At 44.0% G+C, this 23,784-nt stretch overlaps 1 protein-coding gene across 4 annotated transcripts in view; it reads right to left on the minus strand.

The window, feature by feature from the left end:
• Window positions 1-961: 961 nt before the first annotated feature.
• The window catches only part of PITPNM1 (phosphatidylinositol transfer protein membrane associated 1), a 37,663-nt gene continuing 14,840 nt past the window's right edge, over window positions 962-23,784 (minus strand). For 3 of the 4 annotated variants that reach the window (XM_039344180.1, XM_039344183.1, XM_039344182.1), the window contains exons 8-24: window positions 23,230-23,337; window positions 22,528-22,589; window positions 22,052-22,293; window positions 21,199-21,388; window positions 19,932-20,039; window positions 19,176-19,360; window positions 17,407-17,606; window positions 17,132-17,302; window positions 14,504-14,656; window positions 11,618-11,766; window positions 9,152-9,262; window positions 8,105-8,221; window positions 6,717-6,865; window positions 6,012-6,161; window positions 3,993-4,176; window positions 1,916-2,044; window positions 962-1,772 (exon numbers count right to left, since the gene is read on the minus strand). In XM_039344180.1, the coding sequence (XP_039200114.1) occupies window positions 1,518-1,772; window positions 1,916-2,044; window positions 3,993-4,176; window positions 6,012-6,161; window positions 6,717-6,865; window positions 8,105-8,221; window positions 9,152-9,262; window positions 11,618-11,766; window positions 14,504-14,656; window positions 17,132-17,302; window positions 17,407-17,606; window positions 19,176-19,360; window positions 19,932-20,039; window positions 21,199-21,388; window positions 22,052-22,293; window positions 22,528-22,589; window positions 23,230-23,337 (2,663 nt within the window). In that variant the 3' untranslated portion in view covers window positions 962-1,517. Of the gene's footprint in view, window positions 1,773-1,915; window positions 2,045-3,992; window positions 4,177-6,011; window positions 6,162-6,716; window positions 6,866-8,104; window positions 8,222-9,151; window positions 9,263-11,617; window positions 11,767-14,503; window positions 14,657-17,131; window positions 17,303-17,406; window positions 17,607-19,175; window positions 19,361-19,931; window positions 20,040-21,198; window positions 21,389-22,051; window positions 22,294-22,527; window positions 22,590-23,229; window positions 23,338-23,784 lie in introns of those variants that run through there. The other variant, XR_005556822.1, reaches the window with a different exon arrangement.

Below are 23,784 nucleotides of genomic sequence, written 5' to 3' on the forward strand. Positions count from 1 at the left end.
CTACAAATTTATATCTCAGCTTTCAATTTAAGAAGAGAAAGGATATGTTTTACATTTTATTAACAATGTTCCCAATACGGCTTTTGCAGTCCCACAACTGTCATACATCCGTGATAGGTTTGCATATTTCATTGGAAAATTGGGACTTCAGTACATAAACCTGTTTTCTTTCATATTCCAGTTGGGGAATTGCAAAACAGATGATAGATAAGCACTTTTCCACTATACCCACTTCAGCAGCTATTGGGTGGGCAAAGATTAGACGTGTTTTGATAGAAAGAAGTGCATCCTTTTCTGGGTATGCACGGGAGATTGGGAACGACTGTTACCGTTCCCATTTTAGTGGAGAAAGAAAGATAAGTGAAAGTTGAGTTCCTCTTTAAAGTTCCAACCTTTTGCTATTGTTTTAGTGTTTTATAAGCACACACACAGAGACAGACACACAGACAAACACTTAGATTTATAGGGCAGAATTTAGTTTCTTGTTTAGAAGCATTCATCCCTACTTAAAAGAATGCTGAATTAAAAATCCCAACGGCTTCAAGGTATTTACAATGTTTAATACTTAAAATTTTATTGTTTTGTGAACACATTGAAAGAATGCAAAATTCCCATAAATCCTCCAAAGCGGGGTTCTTCTTTCTGCCTCTCTGCTTCCCAGCAGTTTGGACACTGTGAAGCAAATCCCACCCCCACCCCCCACCCCAAATGTCCAGAAAGGAAGTACAGATTCACCCTTAAACCTTACTCTCCCGTGCTCTCATTCCGGACACAATACATGCACAGAAAGGCAGTATCATGCAGATATCCAACGACCAACAAAGTATAGGCAGGATGAAGGCTGAGAATTGAAGTAGAGGCTGGAGCAAGGCGCTCAGCCTCGGAGGTGAAATGGCCATGCTGGAATCCATATATATTTATACGGAAATATATAGATATATAGATATATGCCTTTTTTTTCCTGAACCATCCAGCCTACCTTAAACTGGAGAGGATTGTGGGAAGACTTGAGAAATCATGAGGGCCACTGCCTCACCTATGGACAGGCTGGGAGAAGGGATATAACCCAATCTTAACGGGCCTCACATTCTGGAAAAAGGAATTCACAAACAACATGGCACAGTTTAAATAAGGGGAGAATATGAATGGATTCCCATTGTGCCCTTCCCCTCCACCCATCCCTAGGGGGGCATGAGTTCAGGAACACTGGCTGCACTGTAGGTCAAGGAGGACCACAAACAGAAGCCAAGAACTGGGTCAATGGGAACAGAACACTCTCTGGGATTGGACAGAAGCTCTCTCTTCCTCATCCTAGCAGCGCTGTCTGCCAGCTTCTGGCCTCGGCAAGGCAGAGCCCTTTCTCTCTCTCTTTCTCTCTCTCTCCCTCCCTCCCTCTCTCTCTCTCTCTATCTGCATGTTGTTCTTAGCTTCTTTCTCTCCCATCTGTGGCCTCTACAGGCCCAATCCAAGCATCAGCTGCTGCAAGTAAGAAAATGCAGAGACTTTCTTTCTTGGGTTTACTCCTCACTCTCCAGCTTCAGACTGATACTCCGGATTTTGGCTCGGGGCTGGGTGCTTCCTGTTCCCTCTCGTTCCACCTGGCTCTGTCCCCGGGAACGCAACAGCTGGCTCTGCTTGCGCAGAAAGTCAACAGGAGCAGGGCAGCCATAACTGCCTTTGCCCAAAGTGGGCCTTGTTGTTCCCTTCGGCGAGTGGGCAAGGGATGCTGCTTCCAGCTGGGCTAGATGGGCAACGTAGCCATCTGAAAGGAACTGCAAGGAGAAAGATTAAGGCAGTTAATCACCCATTTCTAAATAAGCCACAGCCTTTGCAAGGGGGCCCTTATCACAATTTGGCACTTGCCGCCTAATCGCTCAGCTGGCTGGGCAGAACCATAGCTGAGCCAACTCCATACCTGGCACTGGCTTTGCAATTTCTTCACAGCCCGGCCCACAATGTAAATTTGGGATGAAGGAAGCCCTAAAGAGCTATAGACTGAGATGTCCTTGGTGGAACCATAGGCAGCTACAATAGTAACCTCTGCCTACAACAAATAAGCAAAAGACATTTTAAAATTAATTTTAGGCCCTTCCTATTCAAGCAAATATACAAGTGCAAAATAATTAAAATGCAGATGATAAAAGTACCAAATCCATAAATTAAAATGAATATCAACACTAATTAACTATTCAAAGCCTGGTGAAATTGATGCATTATTTACACACTTATGTAAGGGGGACCTCATCACAATGTGGCACTTGCCGCCTAGTCGCTCAGCTGACTCGCTTTAGACCTATTATGGCAGTGGTTCTCAACCTGTGGGTCGGGACCCCATTTGGGGTCGAACGACCATTTCATGGGGGTCGCCAAACAATGCAGTCCGCCATTTTTCCCCCCTTTTCCTTAGCTGTGCTACTCCCTTTTATTCTATTGGCTTTTGAAAGCCAATAGAATAGACTCTCTGGAATAGAGTCTAATTCTATTGGCTTTCAAAAGCCAATAGGAATTGTCCAGGCTGTCTCTGCCCTGCTGAACCCGCCAAAAGTCCCATTCTGCAAACGGTGCTGCAAGTTGTCTGCAGCGAAAGCGAGCTGTCTGGAAGTTTCCACCCCTCCCTGCTGAGCAACTATTAAAAATGTAAGTAAAAGAGGGCCAGGGGTGGGAGGTGGGAGGCCAGCGGGCGCACGGAGGGTTGCTGGTGCGCATGGGGCCCGGCGGGTGCCTTACCTCCCTTGGGCTGGGCCAGCTGGTGGCCCAGCTGGTGGTCGGCCTGCGCCATCTCTGCCGTTTGCCAGCTATGCCTTGGCTGGCGCAGGGGACAGCACCACGCATGCGCAGCGCTCCCGGGCAGGGAAAGTCCTCAACTTACAACCGGTTGGGTAGTCCTCGACTTACGACCGGTTGGGTAGTCCTCAACTTACGACCGGTTGGGGTCACGGCATTAAAAAGGTTGAGAACCACTGTATTATGGACCAACCCACTTCCAGAGTTACATAGCCTGACCTAGCAGAATATGAGACAAGGCCACCAGATAAGCAAGGCCATGCAGCCTCTCCTGCAGAATGTTAGAACGAAACCAGGAGAGGCTGTTTCTCTGAGAGTTGGGCCCTACTAGCCACCTCAGTCACATTCCTCCCTTCTTTTCCCTCTCCTTTCTCCTGTGGTCCTCCTCCAGCTTTTTCCACAAGCTCCTCAGTTACACCAGAGTAGAATCTCTATTGCAGGGCATTTCAACCAGTGGTACGGGTACCACCCATGGTACATTGGCACCTGGCAGATGGTACGCGACCATCCAAGAAAAGTAACGGGGGAGGGGAATGAGCTGAACTGATGGCAGCACCACACAAGCCTGAGAAGAGATGGCTGGAGCTGCAGGGCTGTCAGGGCTCAGCGGAAGCGCCAGTCTCAGTGCCAGGCTCCAGCTGGAGCTCGGCGCTGATCCTGGCGCTTCTGCTGAGCCCAGAAGAAGTGCCAATCAGCTGGAATGTTGCAGCATCTCCAGGGTCTTGTGATTTACATTCAGATTCATATTTATGATGGTCACAGTGTCCCAGGGTCATGTGAAGTGACCAAAACCTGCTGCAACCACCCAGTAGACAGGGGGAATAAAAATCAAATACACCCCACTCCACCCCCGCTGCCAATCCTCAATAGAAATGCTCACAACAATGAAAAGCTCAGACAGGAGGAAGAGTGCCACTGGGCGAGCAGGCAGGTGTCTTGCTCGGCTGTGGATCGGGGAGCACTTTTTTCAGTGCCATTGTAATTTTGAACAGTCACTAAGCGAACTGTTGTAAGTCAAGGACTACCTGTACTTTATTACTTTTTTCCTTTTGGGGGGGGGGTCATCAAGTTTCTGACATATTGCTAGGCAACTGGTGGTACTCGGATATTGCCATATCCTAAAAGTGGTACAATGGGTAAAAAAGTTGAAAAGCCCTGCTCTATTGTATACCTCTCCCGGTTGTGCAAGAACACAAGTGGTTACATACCTCTTGCTGAAGGCCCTGTAGAAAGGCAGCTTTCTGGCGAAGAGGGTCATGTGTGAGGCCATCACAGAAAGAGACAATGCCATGTGGGAAATTATGCTGGGTAAGCCAAGCCACCACTCTGTGCTTCTGCATGTCTGGACGCCCTGTCACGTAGATGATCATGAAACCAGAATCTTGCCAATGTCTACAAAAGCAAAGGGAAAGATGGAGAACAAACTAAAAACCTGCTGTTTTCCAAATATTTCAGTTTACTTCTCCTTAGCAGCCCTAAAACCGTAGTCACTCCTAGCAAAGGATTGTGGGAGCGGTAGTTCTTAACATCTGAATTTCCTGACCCTATCGAAGAGTATGAAGATGGAAGGATTGTATCTAGGGGATATTGTTGGTCCTAATTATGATAAAGCTGTAACGAAAGGGCATGTTGTCTTTGTAGCATTTTTGCATTTATTTCCTTTAAAAAAGGCCCTTTTGAGTCACCATCAATGCATGTTCGAAGAATATTAGTGGGACAGGTTATAAATATATTTTGCCCCTGGAAAAGTCAGAACAGGTCAGGGAGGGAATAGTGCAGTGATGGCGAACCTTTTAGAGACCGAGTGCTCACAAACTGGCCCCGCGCTTGCTCCAGCCCCTGCCCCCCCCGAGCCTGCCCACAAGGCCACTCACCGCCTCCAGGGCCTGCCGCAGATTGCCCAGGCAGCCCCACTGCGCCATGGAGGCCACGCCCTCTGCCCACGCCCCATAGCATCAACTGTGCACAATGGGGCATGAAGGCAGATTCTTGTCTACGTTGGCTGCCATGTCCTTGACTGCACTGCTCTGCATGGGCCATGCTCGGGGGCGACTCGCCTCCAGGGGGGTTGCTGGTGAGGAGGGGGTCAGGGGGGCAAAGCTGGGGCAACTGCACGTGTGCCCACAGAGAGGGCTCCGAGTGCCGCCTCTGGCACGCGTGCCATAGGTTCACCACCACTGGAATAATGAATGCAGTGAGGGAAAGTAGTGAATTCTCCCTCACTGCAATAAATTTCATGTTTTAATTTATATCGCAAGGCTTTTTTTGTCATAGAATGCCCAGAATGGAATTCTGGCACCTTTTTTGGATGGAATCTTGTAGGGTAGGCAAGGCGGGTTATATGACGTGTGTGAGTTCCGACACCTTTTTTTTTTTCTTCAAAAAAAGCACTGTATATAGGGTTTATATAAAGAAATCCTTTCATTTGGTAACTATAGTGCGATTGAAAACAATAGAAAGAACCTGCATTCTCTAACAAGCATATAATAATAATAATAATAATAATAATAATAATAATAATAATAATAATAATAATAATAATAATAATAAAGTTGGAAGGCACCTTGGAGGTCATCTAGTCCAGCCCCCTGCTCAGGCAAGAAACCCTATACTATTTCGGACAAATGGCTGTCCAGTTTCTTCTTAAAAACTTCCAGTGTATTGTTGGTATGAATCCAGTCTGATTCATAGAAAACACTATCAATATTCAACAACCAAACTGTTTATTAAAGCTGACAAAGTGAGTAGACATGCTTCTCTCTTCATTTTTCATAAAAAGAACAGTGATGTTAGAATGCTATTTTAAAGTAGGAAAAAAAAACCAGTTGCTTTAATGAAAGCTTCTTCCAAGAAATTTATTCTGACAGCATGTTGGCAGGGACAAATATGGAAGTTGGCATGCAAACTTATTATTAGTGTGAAGGAAAACAGCCGAACTGTTTTCAATTGGTGCTTTAAATTGCTTTTTTGTAACTGTTACTTATTAAACATCTTTTTTTAAAATATTTTGCCCTTAATGGGAAAAAATTAATTAGGGTAAGTATTGGGAAAAAAAAGATTTAAAGAATAAGGAAGAATACTAGAAAGTAACTCTGTTGAGGAATGTAACATATGTAAGAATTTCTCTATAGTCCTGGCACAGATTTTGGAGACCTTAAGAAAGAGAAACAGCAGATCAGTTAGCTCAAAGAAATACAAGGAGTCTATGAGGAGGGCTATTCACCTACCTTACTACATCAACAGCACCTGCACGCACCTTGGGGTCACTGCCCATAATGGAGACACTAGCTGTGAAGGAGCCATCAATACTAAAGACGACACAAGGTGTGCCCTTAGCTACCACTGTCAGAAAGCATTCAGCATAGGTGTGATCACCTCTGTGGAGAGACAGAAAGGTGTCAGCCCCAAAGCAAATATTCCTACACCCTCAGAATCAGAAATGCTCAACTTCTGCATTCAAACAAGCCATGAAGATAGAAGCAAGTGAGGGTGGTTTCCCTCCCCCCCCCACAGCGTAGAAAACCAAAGAAGGAAAAAGCCAAGCAGTTCAACTATTAACTGTAAACCTGTTGGCGAAGTACACCTCCAAGCACCCCCAACATCGGCCATGCTGATTGGGGCTGCTGGGAATTGCAGTTCAGCAACATCTAAAGAGCCACCAGTTGCTTATTTTCATTGGCAGGCAACTGGACTGTAACAATTGCACCTGTATGCTAAACAGTTGCCAAGACCAAATTTGAACCATTCTGGTCCAGTGGGTCACATCCCACAATCAAGGGCTGCAATCAACATAATATAAATAATTTTGTGGTGCATTATGGATGATTGCGTATATTATGTTACAAGCTTTCCTGGATGGTAGAAGAGAATATCTGGCACAGAACAGGCTGCCCAAGAGACCAAGCACAGGAAAGGATCTACCATGCATTCACCTCACCACCATACGGATAGGGTACATGCCAATGCCCAGCATCTTCTCTTCAGGAAGGGTGTAAGAAAGCCTCCCGCTACCACTTGTCACTTCTGTGCCATAATGTACCCATTTCCCTGACAATGGCTGTGGCATTATGTAGATGTCCACCTGGAAAGAAAGATCAGTGCAGTGTTCACCTCATTGCATATACTGTTATACCACACCGCTAGGCACAAATAACACCTTAAGATTGCTAAATGACAGTTGTTACTACGATAAAAGGAGAGAGCACAAATCCTTCCTTCACTCCCATCTTCTCCTTAAGTTGGTTTTTAAAAATCCATTTTCTACTTATTAGCTTTTCATATTCATTCCTCTGAAGGGGATAGGCAAAATTCCTATATTTTTTTATTTATTTCTACTATCTGTTTCTTACAACAGCTCTGTCCTTCTGGAAAACATCTGTTCTTTGCCTTCCCAAGGGTCTGTGGAGTTTTCATATTACAACCCCAACTACATCTACTCCACTTCGCTTGCAAATCGTTTCCTCCTCTTAGGATACAACACTTGCTCTATTCCATAGTTGTAATGTGAATGGCTTCCTTTACTCTCCCCTCCCCAACCTCCCCCCCCCCTCTAATTTTAGATTGCTAGCTTTAGATTGCTATTATTGATGAGTTCCAGGCTCATATCATAAATGGTTTTAATGGAACTCTAACCCTGGAAAAATGGGGGATTCGCACTGAGGTGATCTGAAAACTGGTTCTATGGTAGATCCCCTGAGAACAAGGCAGCTGTCTCGATCACTTAAACACGAGAACTAGGGAAGTTTTCACAACAAATCTAAGAATCCCTCCGGAGGCCACATTCTATCCCATGGTCTTGGCTTAGCTTTAAATTAGTAGCTTGCAACGCTACTTATTTCTGCTGCCCTCTTTCCCTCCTTAGTTCCAGGAAAGCCTTGCCCTTGGTCCAGTATCAGTTCTTCTTCCTTCTGCCATTGCAGAGGGCAGAGGGAATAGTCTTGAAGGACAGGAGGAAGAGTTGCCACCAAGACAACCGTCAGATAAAAGGAGCCTGAGCTCAGGCCAAGAAAGCACCTTGAGAAAACGTCTCAGACAAACCCTCCCTCGTTCATACAGACATATTCAGACTTCCAAGATTCTGCTATTACAACTGTTATAATAAAAGTAGCACTAACCCACATGACATTTTGGTTTCCAGGTCTGGTCTACCTCGAAGGACTAAACAACCATTCACAAGGGAAACATTTTACATAATGTTTATACGCCCACTAGGAAAGAGAAGGCTTACAGCATGTAAAATGCTGCTTGCTCAGGTTCATGCCAGCATTACACCTCACCCCTGTTCACTTGTCCTCGTAAATCAAACTAAAACCTTGGTTACCTTCTCTCCAGTGAGAGTTACCACATCAAGTGGACCGTACATGAAGCGCCCGCTAAGGACTTGGGGTCGTCCCTCACACACAACCACATCACTGGCACGATGGTTCGCTGTAACATTCTGAAAAACAAAAAGCCAGACATTATTAACCTCATCATTGCAAAACTGGACAAGGGGAGAATTTCTCAAGAAATGGATGTCTGCAGTGAGATTGCAACAGAGCTGGTTTGAGAATTTAAATACCTTGATTCCCAAATCATGAACGAAACTCATGCAACAACTGTTATTTAGAGCAGGCAGGAGAATTTTACTGCATAATAGCTCTCTGTTCTTCTAGCTGCATTAGAAGGACATTTATGCGACTGAACAAATCTTTTTTTTGGGGGGGGGATGCTTTGTGTTCCAGCTTGGTTAACTATATAAGAGTGTCTTTAAAAATAAAATCAGTAGCCATAGGAATTATAGGGATATCTTGTACTGAGTTTTTCCTACTAATAAAACAACCACCATTATATTCCACTAGAGAAGGCAGCTTATCACCTTTTATGTATTATGAGTAAAGGATTTTCATCCTACATTTAGCACTATGACCCTAGTTTGCCAATAGCTCATGTTTTGGGTGCCAATGCTCACAACCATCACAGCCCATAACAGCTTGCTGCTAATTCATTTCAGGGGCCAAACCTGAACCTAGAAAAAATCAAGATGTTATGAAAGTGAAGTAAGTCTCCCAGTCAATATCAAAAACCCAGTACATCATACAAATAATATTATCTAAGTAAAATCAGATTTTGAATTGCGACAACAATATGTTGTTCCTGCGGAATCAAAATGATTGTCATAATGTTTAGGGGAGTTAAAGGCAAACAATGTGAGATCGACACCGGTGACGGATTCAGGAACATTAGGAGCAGGAAATAAATATGATCAGACTACGTATCTTCCTACAAAGCCAGTAGAGCAACCTAAGCCAGACCTCAACATGCCCTGAAAACTACAAGAGAAAAGACCCAAGGAAAGCTGAGAGAAGAAGACACAGGAGGTTCGTACCCGGATCTTCACTTGCGTCCGTTTGCGCTGCCACTTTTCACGGGGAAATGCTGGACTGTAGATCGAACTCTCCTCGCTTTCAGTCACTTGGTGCTGCTCTGTCTCAATCACCTGCAATCAGAGACTGTACATTCTAGGCCGCGAAACATACTGGGCAAAAAGGACTGATGTCCAGATTTGCCCTGCTTTAATATGTAGCCAGTATTTAAAGGGAACAATCCCTTAATTTTCGGCATCAAGACTGCTTCAAAAGCGGACAAGGCAAGCATGCTTTGCCATGCTTCTACTAGCCTGGGCAAGAGAGTGCTGGGATCCCTCTTGTCTCTGAGGCACGGCTTCTTCCTGGTATTCTTCCAAATGCAATTTTTGCTGAGCTGGCACTTGTTAATGAATATAGCATTTAATCTATAACGGGTAATACAAAATTAAGGGCCACCTAGCTATGTACAGAATTGCAATTTTGGGAGAAGCAGCCAGAGTTTTAAAGGTCACTGATGTTTTATTATACACAACGATGCCGAAAGGCACGGCGTAATGCAGTAAGTAGTTGGGTATTCACAAAAGCTGCTTCTTTGTTGTTGCAGTGTATAGCTGCATGAACGCCTGTAGAGTTATAAACAAAAGTTGGCTTCAGAATAAAGCCAAGTAAAATGCTGTAATTCTGTGAGTAGTGGGAAATTGTGCAGTGGCTTTGTGTCCTGTCACAGCCTGTGCAATTGCTGTATATAACACACCCGCAATTATACACAGCGGAATCCAACTTTAAATATAAAATTGCATGCATACTGAAACCTACACAAGTGTGTGGGTGTGTGCTGAAAAGCAGCAAAAACAAGCCTCCTTCCCCCTTACAAGCATTTTCCAGCTTGCAGAACATTGTTCCTGTTTTGACATTCAAGAAAAGAGAGGAAAAATGCTAAAGGCATTACGATTTAAAAACGTTTCCACTGCTAATTGTAATTTTGTTAAATTAAAAAAACCGGAAGGCGAAATAGAAATTCTGGTAGCAGAACGGAGCGGGAGGTGCACTGTGTGTCTTACAAGGGGGAAGTTGGTCCCTGGTTGTTTTCTACAGATAATCCTTGACTTATGACCACAACTGAGCCCAAAATTTCTGTGGCTAAGCCAAATATTTGTTAAGCAAATTTTGCCCCATTTTACAACTTTTCTTGCCACGGTTAAGCGAATCGCTCCAGTTGTTAAGTTAGTAACATGGTTGTTAAGTGAATCTGGCTTTCCCATTGACTTCGCGTGTCAGACGGTGGCAAAAGGGGATCCCGTGATCCTGGGACACTGCAACTGTTACAAATACATGCTGGTTGTCAAGGGTCTGGATGCTGATCACGGGACCGTGGCGATGCTGCAACAGTCGTTAAGTGTGGAAAAACGGTCGTCACTTTTTTTAGTGCCCTTGTAACTTTAAACACTCACTAAATCAGTGGTTCTCAACCTGTGGGTCGGGACCCCATTTGGGGTCGAACGACCATTTCACGGGGGTCGCCAAACAACGCAGTCCACCATTTTTTCCCCCTTTTCCTTAGCTGTGCTACTCCCTTTTATTCTATTGGCTTTCAAAAGCCAATAGGAATTGTCCAGGCTGTCTCTGCCCTGCTGAGCCCGCCAAAAGTCCCATTCTGCAAACGGTGCTGCACCAGTTGAGTAGTCCTCGACTTACGACCGGTTGAGTAGTACTCGACTTACGACCGGTTGGGGGTCGCAGCATTAAAAAGGTTGAGAACCACTGCACTAAATGAACTGTTTTAAGTTGAGAACTACGCGCAGTGCAGTAGGACTTTCTCTTATGGAGGGAGATGCTAAGAATTAAGTATAGGACCTTTGGAAATCTAAGGACATGATTTAGCAGCTAAAACGATTGAGTCTCAGAACTCATTTAGGCTTGACCTGTCAAGGTAAGATTTAGCCACCAAAGCACACCCCGTTTCTTTGCCTTCTACCTTAGAGCCCTTCCAAAGGAGGATCCTGCCTCATTTCAAAGGCATTTTTCGGCTTTCTGTGATTCCACGATGTCAGCCGCGGTCAAGAGATGAGCCGATATATTTCCAACTCAAAAATGGGGTGCTTAAAAACGGCAAGAAAATTCCTCCCTCCCTTTATTTTTTCATGAGCAAATACTCTTCCCCTTTTTGCATTTAACAAGATATATGCAGAGCGTGAGAATGTCACATGGATATATCTGGGTGCAATTGCACGCAAGCGATCTGTTTCATTCTCCTTTTGCCCAGAGAGGTGGGCGGTGGGACTTCTTTCACTGCAAGACCTATAGCGATCCGACAGTGGGTCGGTGATACTTTGCTTGACAGCCTGAAAGACAATCCCAGATCATCTTTTAAGCTGCCTTTGAGGGAAGCTCGCTTGGTTGCCTCTAGTCAAATCAAACAAGTACAGGACATACGTTCCACAGGACATACACACAGGTTAATTTCCATCTGGCTTGCAATGGCCCACCTGGCGTAAGATGAAGGCAGCCACATCAGCACTTTCCCAATAGCTGGCATGGAAAAGGTGAGGCAGGGTGATGGTGGGAAAGGCCGTGAGTGCCTCAGGGCAGTAGAGAGAGTAGTCGATGCGTTTAGAGCCCCACCAACGATCCAGAACTAGACCAAAGGGGAGGAGAAACCATATTAGGATGATGCCCTAAAGATGCCCCTATTCTTTCCCTTTCTCCTCTAAAATGGGTAAAAAGGTCCTTGGCATGTTTGACTGCTTTTATTGGTCATCCTTTTTAAATATTTCTCTATTATTTTACCCTTTAAAAAGCATATAAAGATATGAAATACAAGGGAAAACAATCCCTGAAAAAGAAATGGCAAAGGAACTTTACCCCCATGAGCAGGGGTAGACAACCTTGGCTCTTTTATGACTCATGGACTTCAACTCCCAGAATTCCTGAGCCAGCATAGCTTGCTCAGGAATTCTGGGAGTTGAAGTCCATGAGTCATAAAAGAGCCAAGGTTGCCTACCCCTGTCCATGGGCATTAATGCATCGTATTTTTCATCTTATATAAAGCTACATAAAACCATTAAAAACATTAATAGATATAGTGGATCCATCAAAGCAATTAGTCCTTTGCAGATATTAGTATTCTCAAGAAGCACTACATTACACTGGCCAAGACTTCAAAAACGTGTGACAAAGCAGAAATGAACAATGCATTTTAAAAAAAACTAGCAAAACACGTCTTTTCAATGGCTATTATCAAGATACATGAATAAAGTTACAACGTGGGAGATTGTTGAATTCTTCAGGTTAGGGACAATACTGACTAGCAGCAAAACATATCCATGTTGTGACATATGCTAGAGCAGAATTATAGTGAGGAAGCTCATTTCCACAACATCTATCGGCTGTGGCCAGGGGGACCTTTGCCCAGGTTCGCCTGGTGCACCAGTTGCGGCCTTATTTGGACCGGGAGGCTTTACTCACGGTCACTCATGCCTTTGTCACCTCAAGACTGGATTACTGTAACGCGCTCTACATGGGGCTACCCTTGAAGAGCGTTCGGAGGCTGCAGTTGGTTCAGAATGCAGCCGCGCCAAGGTACACCCACGTGTCACCTATCCTCCACGAGCTGCACTGGCTTCCTGTGGGTCTCCGGACGCAATTCAAGGTGTTGGTTATCACCTTTAAAGCCCTTCATGGCATAGGGCCAGGTTACTTACAGGACCGCATACTGCCGCACAGTTCCCAGAGACCGGTGAGGTCCCATAGATTGGGCCTCCTTCAGGTCCCGTCGGCCAGACAATGTCAGCTGGCGGGCCCTCGGGGAAGGGCCTTTTCTGTGGTGGCTCGGACCTGGTGGAATCAACTTCCCCCCTAGGTTCAAACTACTCCCACCCTGCCGGCCTTTAAGAAAGCCGTTAAAACTCTCCTGTTCCGGCAGGCCTGGGGCTGATGTCCCCGAGGGGGGGGGGGCGGGATATGATCGGACATGCTGTATGATTGTATTATTTTATTGTTTTATTGTTAGATGATTGTTTTAATTTTGTACGCCGCCCTGAGAACTTTGGGATTGGGCGGCATATAAATAAAATTAAATAAATAAATAAATAAATAAAATCTATTTCTTTCCAGCAAGTTAATGTTATCTGTGTGCTTAATAAAAGCCCAAAGAGGTGACTCTAAGTGAAATCTCAGCAGAACAGCAGCTGCTGAACAGTTTCATTAATGCGTAATACCTTTTCAATTTATCCAGCTCCCCCCAAAGAAATCACAAAAGACTCAAGGATCAAAGGGCACTTGCCATTAAATGAATCTTTACTTTTAAGCTGCAGTTGCTTAAAAGTACAAATAGCATTAATTTCTAGACATTAATACAGATACAACAAAAGAATTCAATATTCTGTTCCTTCACTGGGGTCCCTCAATGGAAGCTATACCCTTGTTTTTAATGATTAAATTCTGATATGCATCAGTCCCTACCTACTGTACAACTAATGACTGATGTTTAAAAGAAAGATACAAACCTCACACACTTAATGCAAATATTCTTTTAACATCATATCTAGTTTGGTGCTAGCTGTCAGAGCTTCTGCAGGAATGTTTAAAGCTGTTTTATAACATTCTGTTCCAGCAAAATTGAAGTGGCCCGCTCTGTCCAGAAGTACGTTCTTAATCACCATAATGGCCATTGGATGTTTTTGAGCACTCCAGAAGTGATACAAAGTAGCTCAGTGTGGCCAAGCTGTGGAATTTGGGTCTTCCACTCAATGAACAAGTATTTTCTTGGCACCCAAATAAATTGCAACCTTGCAAAATATACTCATTTGTTTCACAGAAACAAGAACCTTTGTTCAGATTTCTGACTGAATCTTCAATGAATCTATTCAAGGACCAGGCACTTCATTCTGATCTGCTGACATGAGGGAACAGCTTTATACGCCAGTATCTCGGATACAAAAGAGACACAGAAAAGACATGTAACCTCCTAGCACTTCAACTAAAAAAACTAGATGACACATTTTCTAATATTGTTTGTAAAGCCTAAGGAAATTAAAACAGGAATAAACCTGCCAAACAATTAAGAATTTTTAAAAGAAAATAATGCCTTTTAAACGCAGAAAACTGATGACCTTTCCTATCATACCTTTCCTATAATACCAAATGGCTTGCTACCGTGCTTTAAGCCACGGGTGTCCAACTCGCGACGTCACGTGTCGTGATGTATCATGACTTTTCCCCTATTCCTGACACTGGGGTGGGCGCGGTTTTGGCATGATGCATCCGGCCCACGGGTCAGCAGTTTGATGCGCCTGCTCTAAGCTGACTAAAACAACCAACAGATCAAATCTGGTTTTGAGGAAATTAGTACAAAAAGGCAGCAAGTGACTCACTTTTGACAACTTCATTGGTGCTGCTTGCAGTGCTGTCACTCGCCGTTCCCTCATTTCCTTTCCAGAAGCCTCCAAATGCACCTGTTGGAGTGGGTGGAGTCACAAGGTCCAGCTCACTTACAAAGAGGGAAGAATGACTCTGCAAGGCATCGGCTAGTTCAAGGAGAAACATAAGCAGAGGTGAACACAGTGACGGCGTATTTCCAATCCTCCACTGCTGTACTACGATATCAGCCTTTCCTAAATTCACCGTCTCCAGCTGTATTGGAACTGTAATTCTCCTAATTTCTTTTGGGGAATTAACTCAGCAAGGCAGCAGCAGGTTGCTATTCCTTAAAGAAGAAGTGCGTGTACACACACACACACACACACACACACATCTCATACAATCACAGCATAGCAGTAGTTTCAATGATGACATGGATCCCGTGATGTAGTGGGGGAAAACCTGGACTAGGATCAGAGAAACTCAGTTCTAGTTCAGCCTCGAGCTCATTGGGAGATTTTGGACCAGTCACAACACCTCTCAGCCCAACCCGTTCAACGGGCTATTTGAGGGAAAACAAGAGAAGGGAGTGCCAAATACGCTGTCCTGAGCTGCTGAATGACACGTAAATATAATATATGTATAATATAATGCAACATGTAAATATAATAAACATCGTGATTTGCTGTTTGTAGTCAATTCTACGGACTCTACTGTTTCTATGGTCTTTCTCCTACAACAGCATCACTATCTCTCTAGGCTCTAATTTCTCAAGAAATGCTTCTTGCTGAACTTCCTCTCTGCAGATACCTCAATGCATCAAGAGTGCACGACAGGCAAACGTAAAAGGCTCCTTAGCATGGCAGATGAATGGAAAACATCGCTCAGGAGCACATTTGCGTTTTCTCTTAAATTTATGCAGTAGTCTGCAAGTTCTCTCTCACAACGTGTACACTATCTCTGTCAATAACACAGGAAAGTAATTAGAACATTATAGTTCTAAAAAGAAAAAAAACAATGGAATAAGACTAATATAAATTACACATTTCTACTCAAGAGGTTTCAAATTTATATTGCTGAACAGCTAAAAAAAAAAAAAGAACCAGAAAGGAAATTCCCCTCCTATCATTATCACTCTATATATATATTCTGAGGGAGGAAGTAAACTTCCTCCTTGGGCCTGACAGATAAAACTTTTCAAAAGCTACTGGTTGATCATCAATAGATGGAAGAATTGTTAGCATTTGCAGAAGAAGCTCCCTTTGAACAGATCTGGCCTAAAAGAAGAAATACTACTTTAACAGGACAAGAAGCAACGGGTGGAAACTAAGCAAGGAGAGAAGCAACCTAGAACTAAGGAGAAATTTCCTGACAGTTAGAACAATTAACCAGTGGAACAGCCTGCCTCCAGAAGCAGTGAATGCTCCAATACTGGAAGTTTTTAAGAAGAGACTGGACAGCCATTTGTCCGAAATGGTATAGGGTTTCCTGCCTGAGCAGGGGGTTGGACTAGATGACCTCCAAGGTCCCTTCCAACTTTACTACTACTACTACTACTACTACTACTACTACTACTACTACTATTATAACACGAGTCTAACTTAGAGGGCTTAACACTGGCTGACTTGTGGGCTGGGGATCCAAAGCAGGCCCTATCATGAAGAGACTAGAAGCAATGCAGATTCGGCCAGAACATGTTTCTGTCTTGATTAAGCCTCAAGTGCAGAAAGGTCCTGCGTATCAATCAGCACATGCAGCAGAATTAGTGGCGGTGATCACTTCAGACCACAGAGGTGAGAACTTTTATGTCCCTCCGTACAACATTCCCTACAAATAAAAATCTATCATTCAGAGATGTCTGCTTCACACCATTACCTCTTGTTCCGGGCGGTTTTTCCATACAAGGACAAAGCATTTTATTATATCGCTAACGTAGGATAATAAATAGGAAGCAAGGCTAATGGCTAAAGGATGAAAGATCAGCTCTGTCAGGCTCCTTCCCTTCCTAAGCTCTTTCCCTTCTAAACAGAAGCACTTTCACACTGTAATTTCAAATGTGGTTGACCTTTTGCTTGCTTTCCTCTTTGTCCCCCTCTGTTCCCTTCTTCCGCCATCAGCTGAAATAAATCACCCTTTCCACTGAGAAATAGATACAGCAACTACAAATAAATAATATAAACATGTGACATCCTCTCACCAAAGGGCTAAAGGGACATGGCTGCTCTACCAAATTCCTCTATTGCCTTAAGAGACTGGCTCCAGAGAATTCCTCCTTAAATATTATTCTCCCTCACTTCCGTTAAGGCATATTGTTGAGAACAACATAGGAGCCCTTATGATTGAACAAAACAACATCTCCTAAAACGTGCATTTTACTTTATTTTGTATCGTAGACGTAAAACAAATGCACCACCATGATCAGTACTACTATAAACCAGAGAACCAAATCTTGTGCTCTGCAGTTCCTTAAGTTCAGAACCACACCTCAAACATCCCTTATCCCTTGCCCTGTAGCCCAGCCTCCCACTTTCATATTTCCAAAAGAAAAGAAGCAACAGAATCCTACGGGGTCCGGCCACAGAGCTCTCCAGTCCACTGTGCTGCCAATCTAATGCAAGCCTGGCCTTCACAGTTTTTCTCACCTAATAAAGTGGAGGAGCCATCTCCCAGGGGGTATTTCTGATAGCGGGGGACCCCAAAAGGAGGCACAGCATGAAACTGTTGAGCTAGCAGAGGTTCCAGGCGGGAAGCACAGGGGTCAGCAGCATGAAACAGGTTATAGATCTGTTCGCAGGACGGCTGCATTTGAGCCACTGAAAGACACAAACGAATGTGTAAATAGCTGTGTCTACAATGGATGAGAAAAGCAGAAAATGTGGAAATGCAGAAAGGTGGAAGAAAAACAAAATCTCCGTACCATCCAAGGCGGGCATTACTGTTTTACGAAGTGCAAGTACTAATCCCAGAGGGGAGCCAAATAAGAAAAAACCAGACACTTTAAACTCCAGCTTCCCAACCATGCTAGGGCTTTCAAAAGTCTCCACCAACGAAGATGAAGAGTTACTGCTACGTCGAGGGTCTCCTTCTGTTTCTGAGGCAGGCAGGCTAGATTGCAGGCTAAAGGCAAGAGGGGAAAAAAAAAAAATCATGTCCCTGCCGGAAAATACAAATAGCCCTCAACCAAGTCCAAATAGTCCACAAATTACATTTGTCCAGCTACTCTAATTTCTAAAGAAACTAAGGACGCATGATGATAAACAGAAAATCAGTAACAATTATAAAAAGGAAAGAGAAGAAATTTAATAAGTGTACAACACTTATTGGGTGGGAATTAAAATTAATGACAGAAATCCTTCATTCTGAAGAAGCTTCTTCTCCGGCTGAGTTGATTCAGAATTGCTGAACTACAATTCCCAGCATCCTTTATGCTGTTAATGTCAGACATACAGCATTTGGATCTGAAGTGGGAAAGAATACTGGGAATCCAGGAGGGTCACACTTACTGTAGCGTTGTGTGAATGAGTGGTGTGGTCTCTTGCAAGCCCTAAGAAATGCATGATTTTAAGGAATAGCCACCCAGCATAGCAAAAATCTCTGTGCTAGATACAAAGCAACTTTGCCTAGTTTAGATCTGTGTATTGCACAACTCCAATAAACTTTACAGCCTTATGATCACAGCAATCTCTTACACAACCAAGGAATAGCCGTAGCTCTCTTTTAAAATTCTACCTTTCCTGGAAAGGGAGACCATTTGGGATGATTCCCACGAAGCACAACATATGAGTCTTCAAATGCTGCTGAACTACCACTCTCAGTATTTGTTATTATACACTACCAAGTCAGATATCAACTCTTAGTGGCCAAATAAACGTATTTTTCTCAAGGGGGATCCTCCCCTAACCTGATCCTTCAGGTCTTCCAAAGGTGCAGCCATTGTTACTGTACTTGAGCCCATCCATCTTGCTCCTGGTCACCCTCTTCTTCTCTGATTTTTCACCTTTTGTCAGCATTACAGAATACAACATTGTCACTCACTATTAACAATTCTAATGTCTTAGCTTCTGGGAGTTGAGATTCGGCAACTTCTTGAAGACTCTATATTGTGCACCTGTGTTTTTATTACTTTTCCTCTACGAGTGAAAAGTTTAATGGACTCCTTAGGGCAGTGGTGGCGAACCTATGGCACGGCTGCCAGATGCGGCAGAGCCCTCTCTGTGGGCACGCGCGCCGTCACCCCAGTCCTAGGCCTTCAGCTGGGTTTTATAAAATCTTTTCGCTTTAGGACTCCACCGCTGTGTGCAAAAAAAAAAAAAAAGGTTAAATCAGTCAATTTCAACTTCTTGCGGGGAAAAAAAAGATCTTGCAAAGTTGGAATTGATTTGATTGAACTTTTTAGTCCCACCCAGTCTGCCGTTACCACCGCAGCCATGCCCACTCAATGGGCCACACCCACCCAATGGGCCACACCCACCTGGCACTCGACGATGCATAAGTGGGTTTTGGGTTGCAGTTTGGGCACTCAGTCTCTAAAAGGATCGCCATGCCTTAGGGTATGCCCTTTAGCGTTAGAGAAATTCTTTAGATTGACTTCCTGTTCCCAATTGGCAAAGAAGCAGATCAGATTACTGGAAACTGATGGCTAATAGTCATCTTGGCTTTATAGCCTTGGGTTCCTTAAGCTCTCACCTGGACAAGATTTGATGCTGCTGTTGTAAAGTGTCACTCTCTGGAGCTACACTGTCGCAATATTTCGGAGTAGGAGGAAGTACTCCTGGCTCAGGACTGGCACGGCCAATCCCTCCCAATGTTTCTGGCTTCTTGAGCAGTGGATCTCGCACCACCGAAGTCTCTGGAGACAGGAGTTCAGCATTCTGGAAGGAAACGGGGAATGCTGAGAAGTTTCTCTTCTGCTCAGGAAATTAGAGTGCTTTTTCCTTAGGCAAAGGGCAGATCATGACCACAGGAAAGTTCTGGATTTATTATTCCGAAATTAATAGCAAGCTGCTGAATGGTCTTCCATGATTGGTGGTGAAATAGCCACTAAAACAAGCAGCATAAAACTCCAACAGCCACAAGATGCCTCTTTTAGCAAACCAAACAGTACCCATGACAAACTGTTGCCCCTCCTATGAAGTATCACTCTCTTAATCAGGCCTCGGGATTTGAAACAGTTGTGCCTCCTGGCTACAAAAAAATATTACACACCCCAGTAGTTGGTCTCAACCAGAAAGAAACAGGATACTTGACTGGTCTGCTATACTACATTATATTCCAGAGCAGACATACTTGGGCAGTTCATCTCTAGAATGAAGTCAGAAGAAAATATTTCTCCTCTTCATCCATTTTCAGTTCATCTCATCAGCAGGCAACTAGTTTCTCCATTTGCCCATTTTAGAACTGAGGAGGAGGCAAGGAGAGGGATCCCAGGGCTTGGGAACTGACCATGCTGCCACGACGGCTGCTCCCGTGACTGCCTGACCCACCAGCACGACTATGGCAAAGGGCATCAAAGGCCAGGATACCCCCGACACAGTCTCCAATCAGCAGCACCTGTTGGGGGAGACAAAAATGAACTGCTAATAGAAGAAGCTCAAGGCATCAGCATGTTTTCTTGCCAAATTTTCAAGAACGGACCCAAAAGACATATTCCGCCTCTTCTCTACAATGGGTTGTGATTGGAGTAGCTGAGGAAGTCTACAAGAATTTATATTCAAGAACCCTTTGCTCTACACCATGTCCCAAAAAAACTACCAGGAAAATATAATGCATACTAGAGGAGCATTTCCCAAACTTGGCAACTTTAAGGTCTGTGAACTCCAACTCCAAGAAGTCTCTAGCCCAGTGGTTCTCAACCTGTGGGTCGGGACCCTATTTGGGGTCGAACGACCATTTCACGGGGGTCGCCAAACAACGCAGTTCGCCATTTTTTTCCCCTTTTCCTTAGCTGTGCTACTCCCTTTTATTCTATTGGCTTTTGAAAGCCAATAGAATAGACTCTCTTGAATAGAGTCTAATTCTATTGGCTTTCAAAAGCCAATAGGAATTGTCCAGGCTGTCTCTGCCCTGCTGAGCCCGCCAAAAGTCCCATTCTGCAAACGGTGCTGGACCAGTTGAGTAGTCCTCGACTTACGACTGGTTGGGGGTCATGGCATTAAAAAGGTTGAGAACCACTGCTCTAGCCAGCCATGAAATCAGACAATTACTAATTACTACATTAGAAATTTTCTAATTTCTAAAATTAGAAAATAACTTTTCTAATTCTGCACAGTGCACAACCGTTGCGTGGTCAGATGAGAAGAGGCTTCTAGTCGTTAAGGTTGTGGGGAAATACATAACCTTGAAATCATAAGGGATCTGAAGACCTCAATTGCTATGATTGTTACGGTGGTCTCAGACATCTTGCAAATATTAATGTTGTAAAAAAAAAGGATCTTTGTAAAGTAGCAGTTTCCATATCCAAAAGCTTGATTTCTATTGTCACCGTGTCTCTGTTTCTATATATTGTCCCAATGTTTTCTGAAATACTTTTTCCAATAAACATCGCAGCTCTATTTTAAAAGGAAAAAACAGAACAGGATGCAAATCTAAATATCTGTTCCACTGGAGACATGTGGACCCACAGGAAATAAAGATCCCCCCCTCCCCCCCGTGTTCTAGCTTTCTGCATCCAACTTTCTATACCAGCTCTGAAAACTGCAGGAAATCTAACCTGGCCACAGAAGCCTGTGCCGTCAGGGGAATGGATGAAATTGGCATAGGCCTGGTTGGTGCGGGAAATGACGGTTGCCACGGCACTCTGATAATTGCCCGAAGAGGTTGCAAGCAGAGGCAAAGCGGCCAGTGGGATGTGATCTTGGCTACTGGACAGACTGTCGCCATCGTGGCTGTAGGGACTGAGTCTAGGAAAGGAGTTGAAAGGAACGTCAAGTTGAAAAGAACATCAAGAACCAATCTAAAACAGAGGCAACTTATGTCTTTGTAGAGAGCTAGGAAATTACCTCCCATGTATAATTACCCAATCACGTATTTTTATATACATGTCTGGGGACTAAAAGACCAATCATCTACCATGCCAATGACAAACGCAGGCATTCTCTACATAGAGTTTAAGAAATGGCCATGGGCCAGCAATCATTTGAAATTAAGGCCTGTAGTAAGAGTGTAGCCCAATATTCAGCGCTATGAGCAGCTGAAGAAAGAGAGACTAACACTGAAAAGTCCTGTCCAGCAATCTCCAGTGTTTGCCCAAAGTTCACTCTCTTGGGTACTCACTCTGAGTGGCACATCACATACTTCAAGTGCTTTACTTGACTCCACTATAAACAAGCTAGGGCAAAGAACAAGTGTACAGCGTGTATGGTGTATTGTATTTTCTTCTAGAGCCCAGAACAACAACAACAACAACAAAAACAACTACTACTACTATTGATGGAGCAGGTACCACTGCCCTCACTAAGCTCCTTCACACTCTAGTTGTCTGCAATTCTTGTTTTTTCAGACAGACAGCCCAATAGCACTACTCGCATCAAGTCTTCAGCCGCTTGAAAAAACATGCTTCCTACTTGGAGACCAGGGCATAGGCAGCAGCGCAGATTGGTGGACAGGGCACTAGGCGTAACGCTATGTGCCCCAGGGCTTCAGGAAAGTGCAGTCGGGTGACGGAGTCCAAGGTAGCAGTGAACGTATGCACATCAGCCTGTTTGGAGCCTGGTTCTCCTACACCCTGGTCTAGAATGTTGCCACTGTGGAGGATCAGGAAAAGGGCGTGAATGCGGCACGGCCCAGAGAGCCCTTCCAAGCCAACCTGCGGAAAGATACATAAGGAACTGTGAGGACGTGATCTGTTGAGGGGGGTGACGCATATCATCCAAGTGGGATGGGGGGAGGGGAGTTAAATGTGGCCATATACTGCAGCCAAGGTTATGAAAAATTAGCTATGACAACAACAGTCATCACAAGCCCTCTCCAACAGTTTGGGGCCACAGTAGTTGAAGGTAGTGAAATAGGAATGCTGTGTTGCGGGCACGGGTTTCCTCACCTCTGGTGGGCCAGGCGCAGGGACACCGTCACTATCTGACTTGGTTACTCCAGTCGCATCAACTGCAAAGGAAATTTATACTGCACTGAGTGGCAAAGTGACAAAAGGCAAAGGGCCAATGACAGACTCCAGAGGTCAGAAAGGGCAGTGTGTGTAGGCTAGGAATGCATGCAGAAGAGCGGTCCTCCCAGGTACACTTCGAAGGTACACTTACAACAATCAGCAAAGAAATTTGAGGGTGAGCACGGGAAAATAATACTGCCGAAAAATGTCTAACTTCTAATGCAGAAACTAGCAGCAGTGATTTTGGCTTCTTCTGACTTGAATAGAAAAGTTTTACGTTTAAGAAAAGCTTCAAAATACTTGACTGTTGTTGTTTTTTTTAAAAGCAAATAAAAAAAAATGAAAGGGTGATTTCCTTGATCCATAGAGAGGGAAGCAGCTTTCAGGGGAAATCCTATTTTCCTTTTCCTTCCCTTCATTTTTATTAATGAAAGACCTTTTTAAAATTTTGCCATAGCTCTAAAACATTTCAAATATACAATAAAACTACATGAACATTAAAAAAAAAAAAAACAATTACGGTTTTGCAAATTTTGAAACAAAACCCATGATTTTTTTTTAGCAATTGAGATAGCTGGACCAAAATATCCGCAATTCTCCTGCCATTGTATAAGGAACACAGAAAGGAATGTCTCTTACCTAGAACATCATCCCGTTCATTGGGTCGCTCCAGAGTATCAAGGAAATCATTTGAATTCCACTTAGTGATTTCCTTTGCAAACACATCGTCACTGTCAGACAAATCCTCTAAAATGAAAAAGGCATGGATAAGATACAGGCAGTCTAGTCATTGCAAATAGACTGAAATGCCCACCATGGTTAAAAATCAGGAGTTGAGAAAGAAGGGATAATTTTAAAAGGAAGGTAGGCACATTAGATGACTGTCTCTAACAGTCCTCCAGATTCTTATGCAGAATCCTTCTCTAGCTTTGCAGTCCATCATCTGCGGAGTCCTTGGTGCTCTCTGAGCTTTGTTGTTTGCTTGCAGACATTCCATTACCCAACTAGGTAACATCATCAATGAGAGTACATGTAGGATTTGCTCCCTGTGCATACAGTAGTCGGCCATCCTAGTTTTGGTGGGTGGGGTATGCTATTCTCCTTGGTAGTTCCTTGATTAGTGTAGTTTTCTACCCGATTGTTTGTCTGATGTTAATCTGCCCTACATAGTGGCAATTATAGTCCTTGCACTGA

This window comes from Crotalus tigris, unplaced genomic scaffold (genome assembly GCF_016545835.1).
Source record: "Crotalus tigris isolate CLP2741 ecotype Arizona unplaced genomic scaffold, ASM1654583v1 scf7180000017899.1852299, whole genome shotgun sequence".
Lineage (NCBI taxonomy): Eukaryota > Metazoa > Chordata > Lepidosauria > Squamata > Viperidae > Crotalus > Crotalus tigris.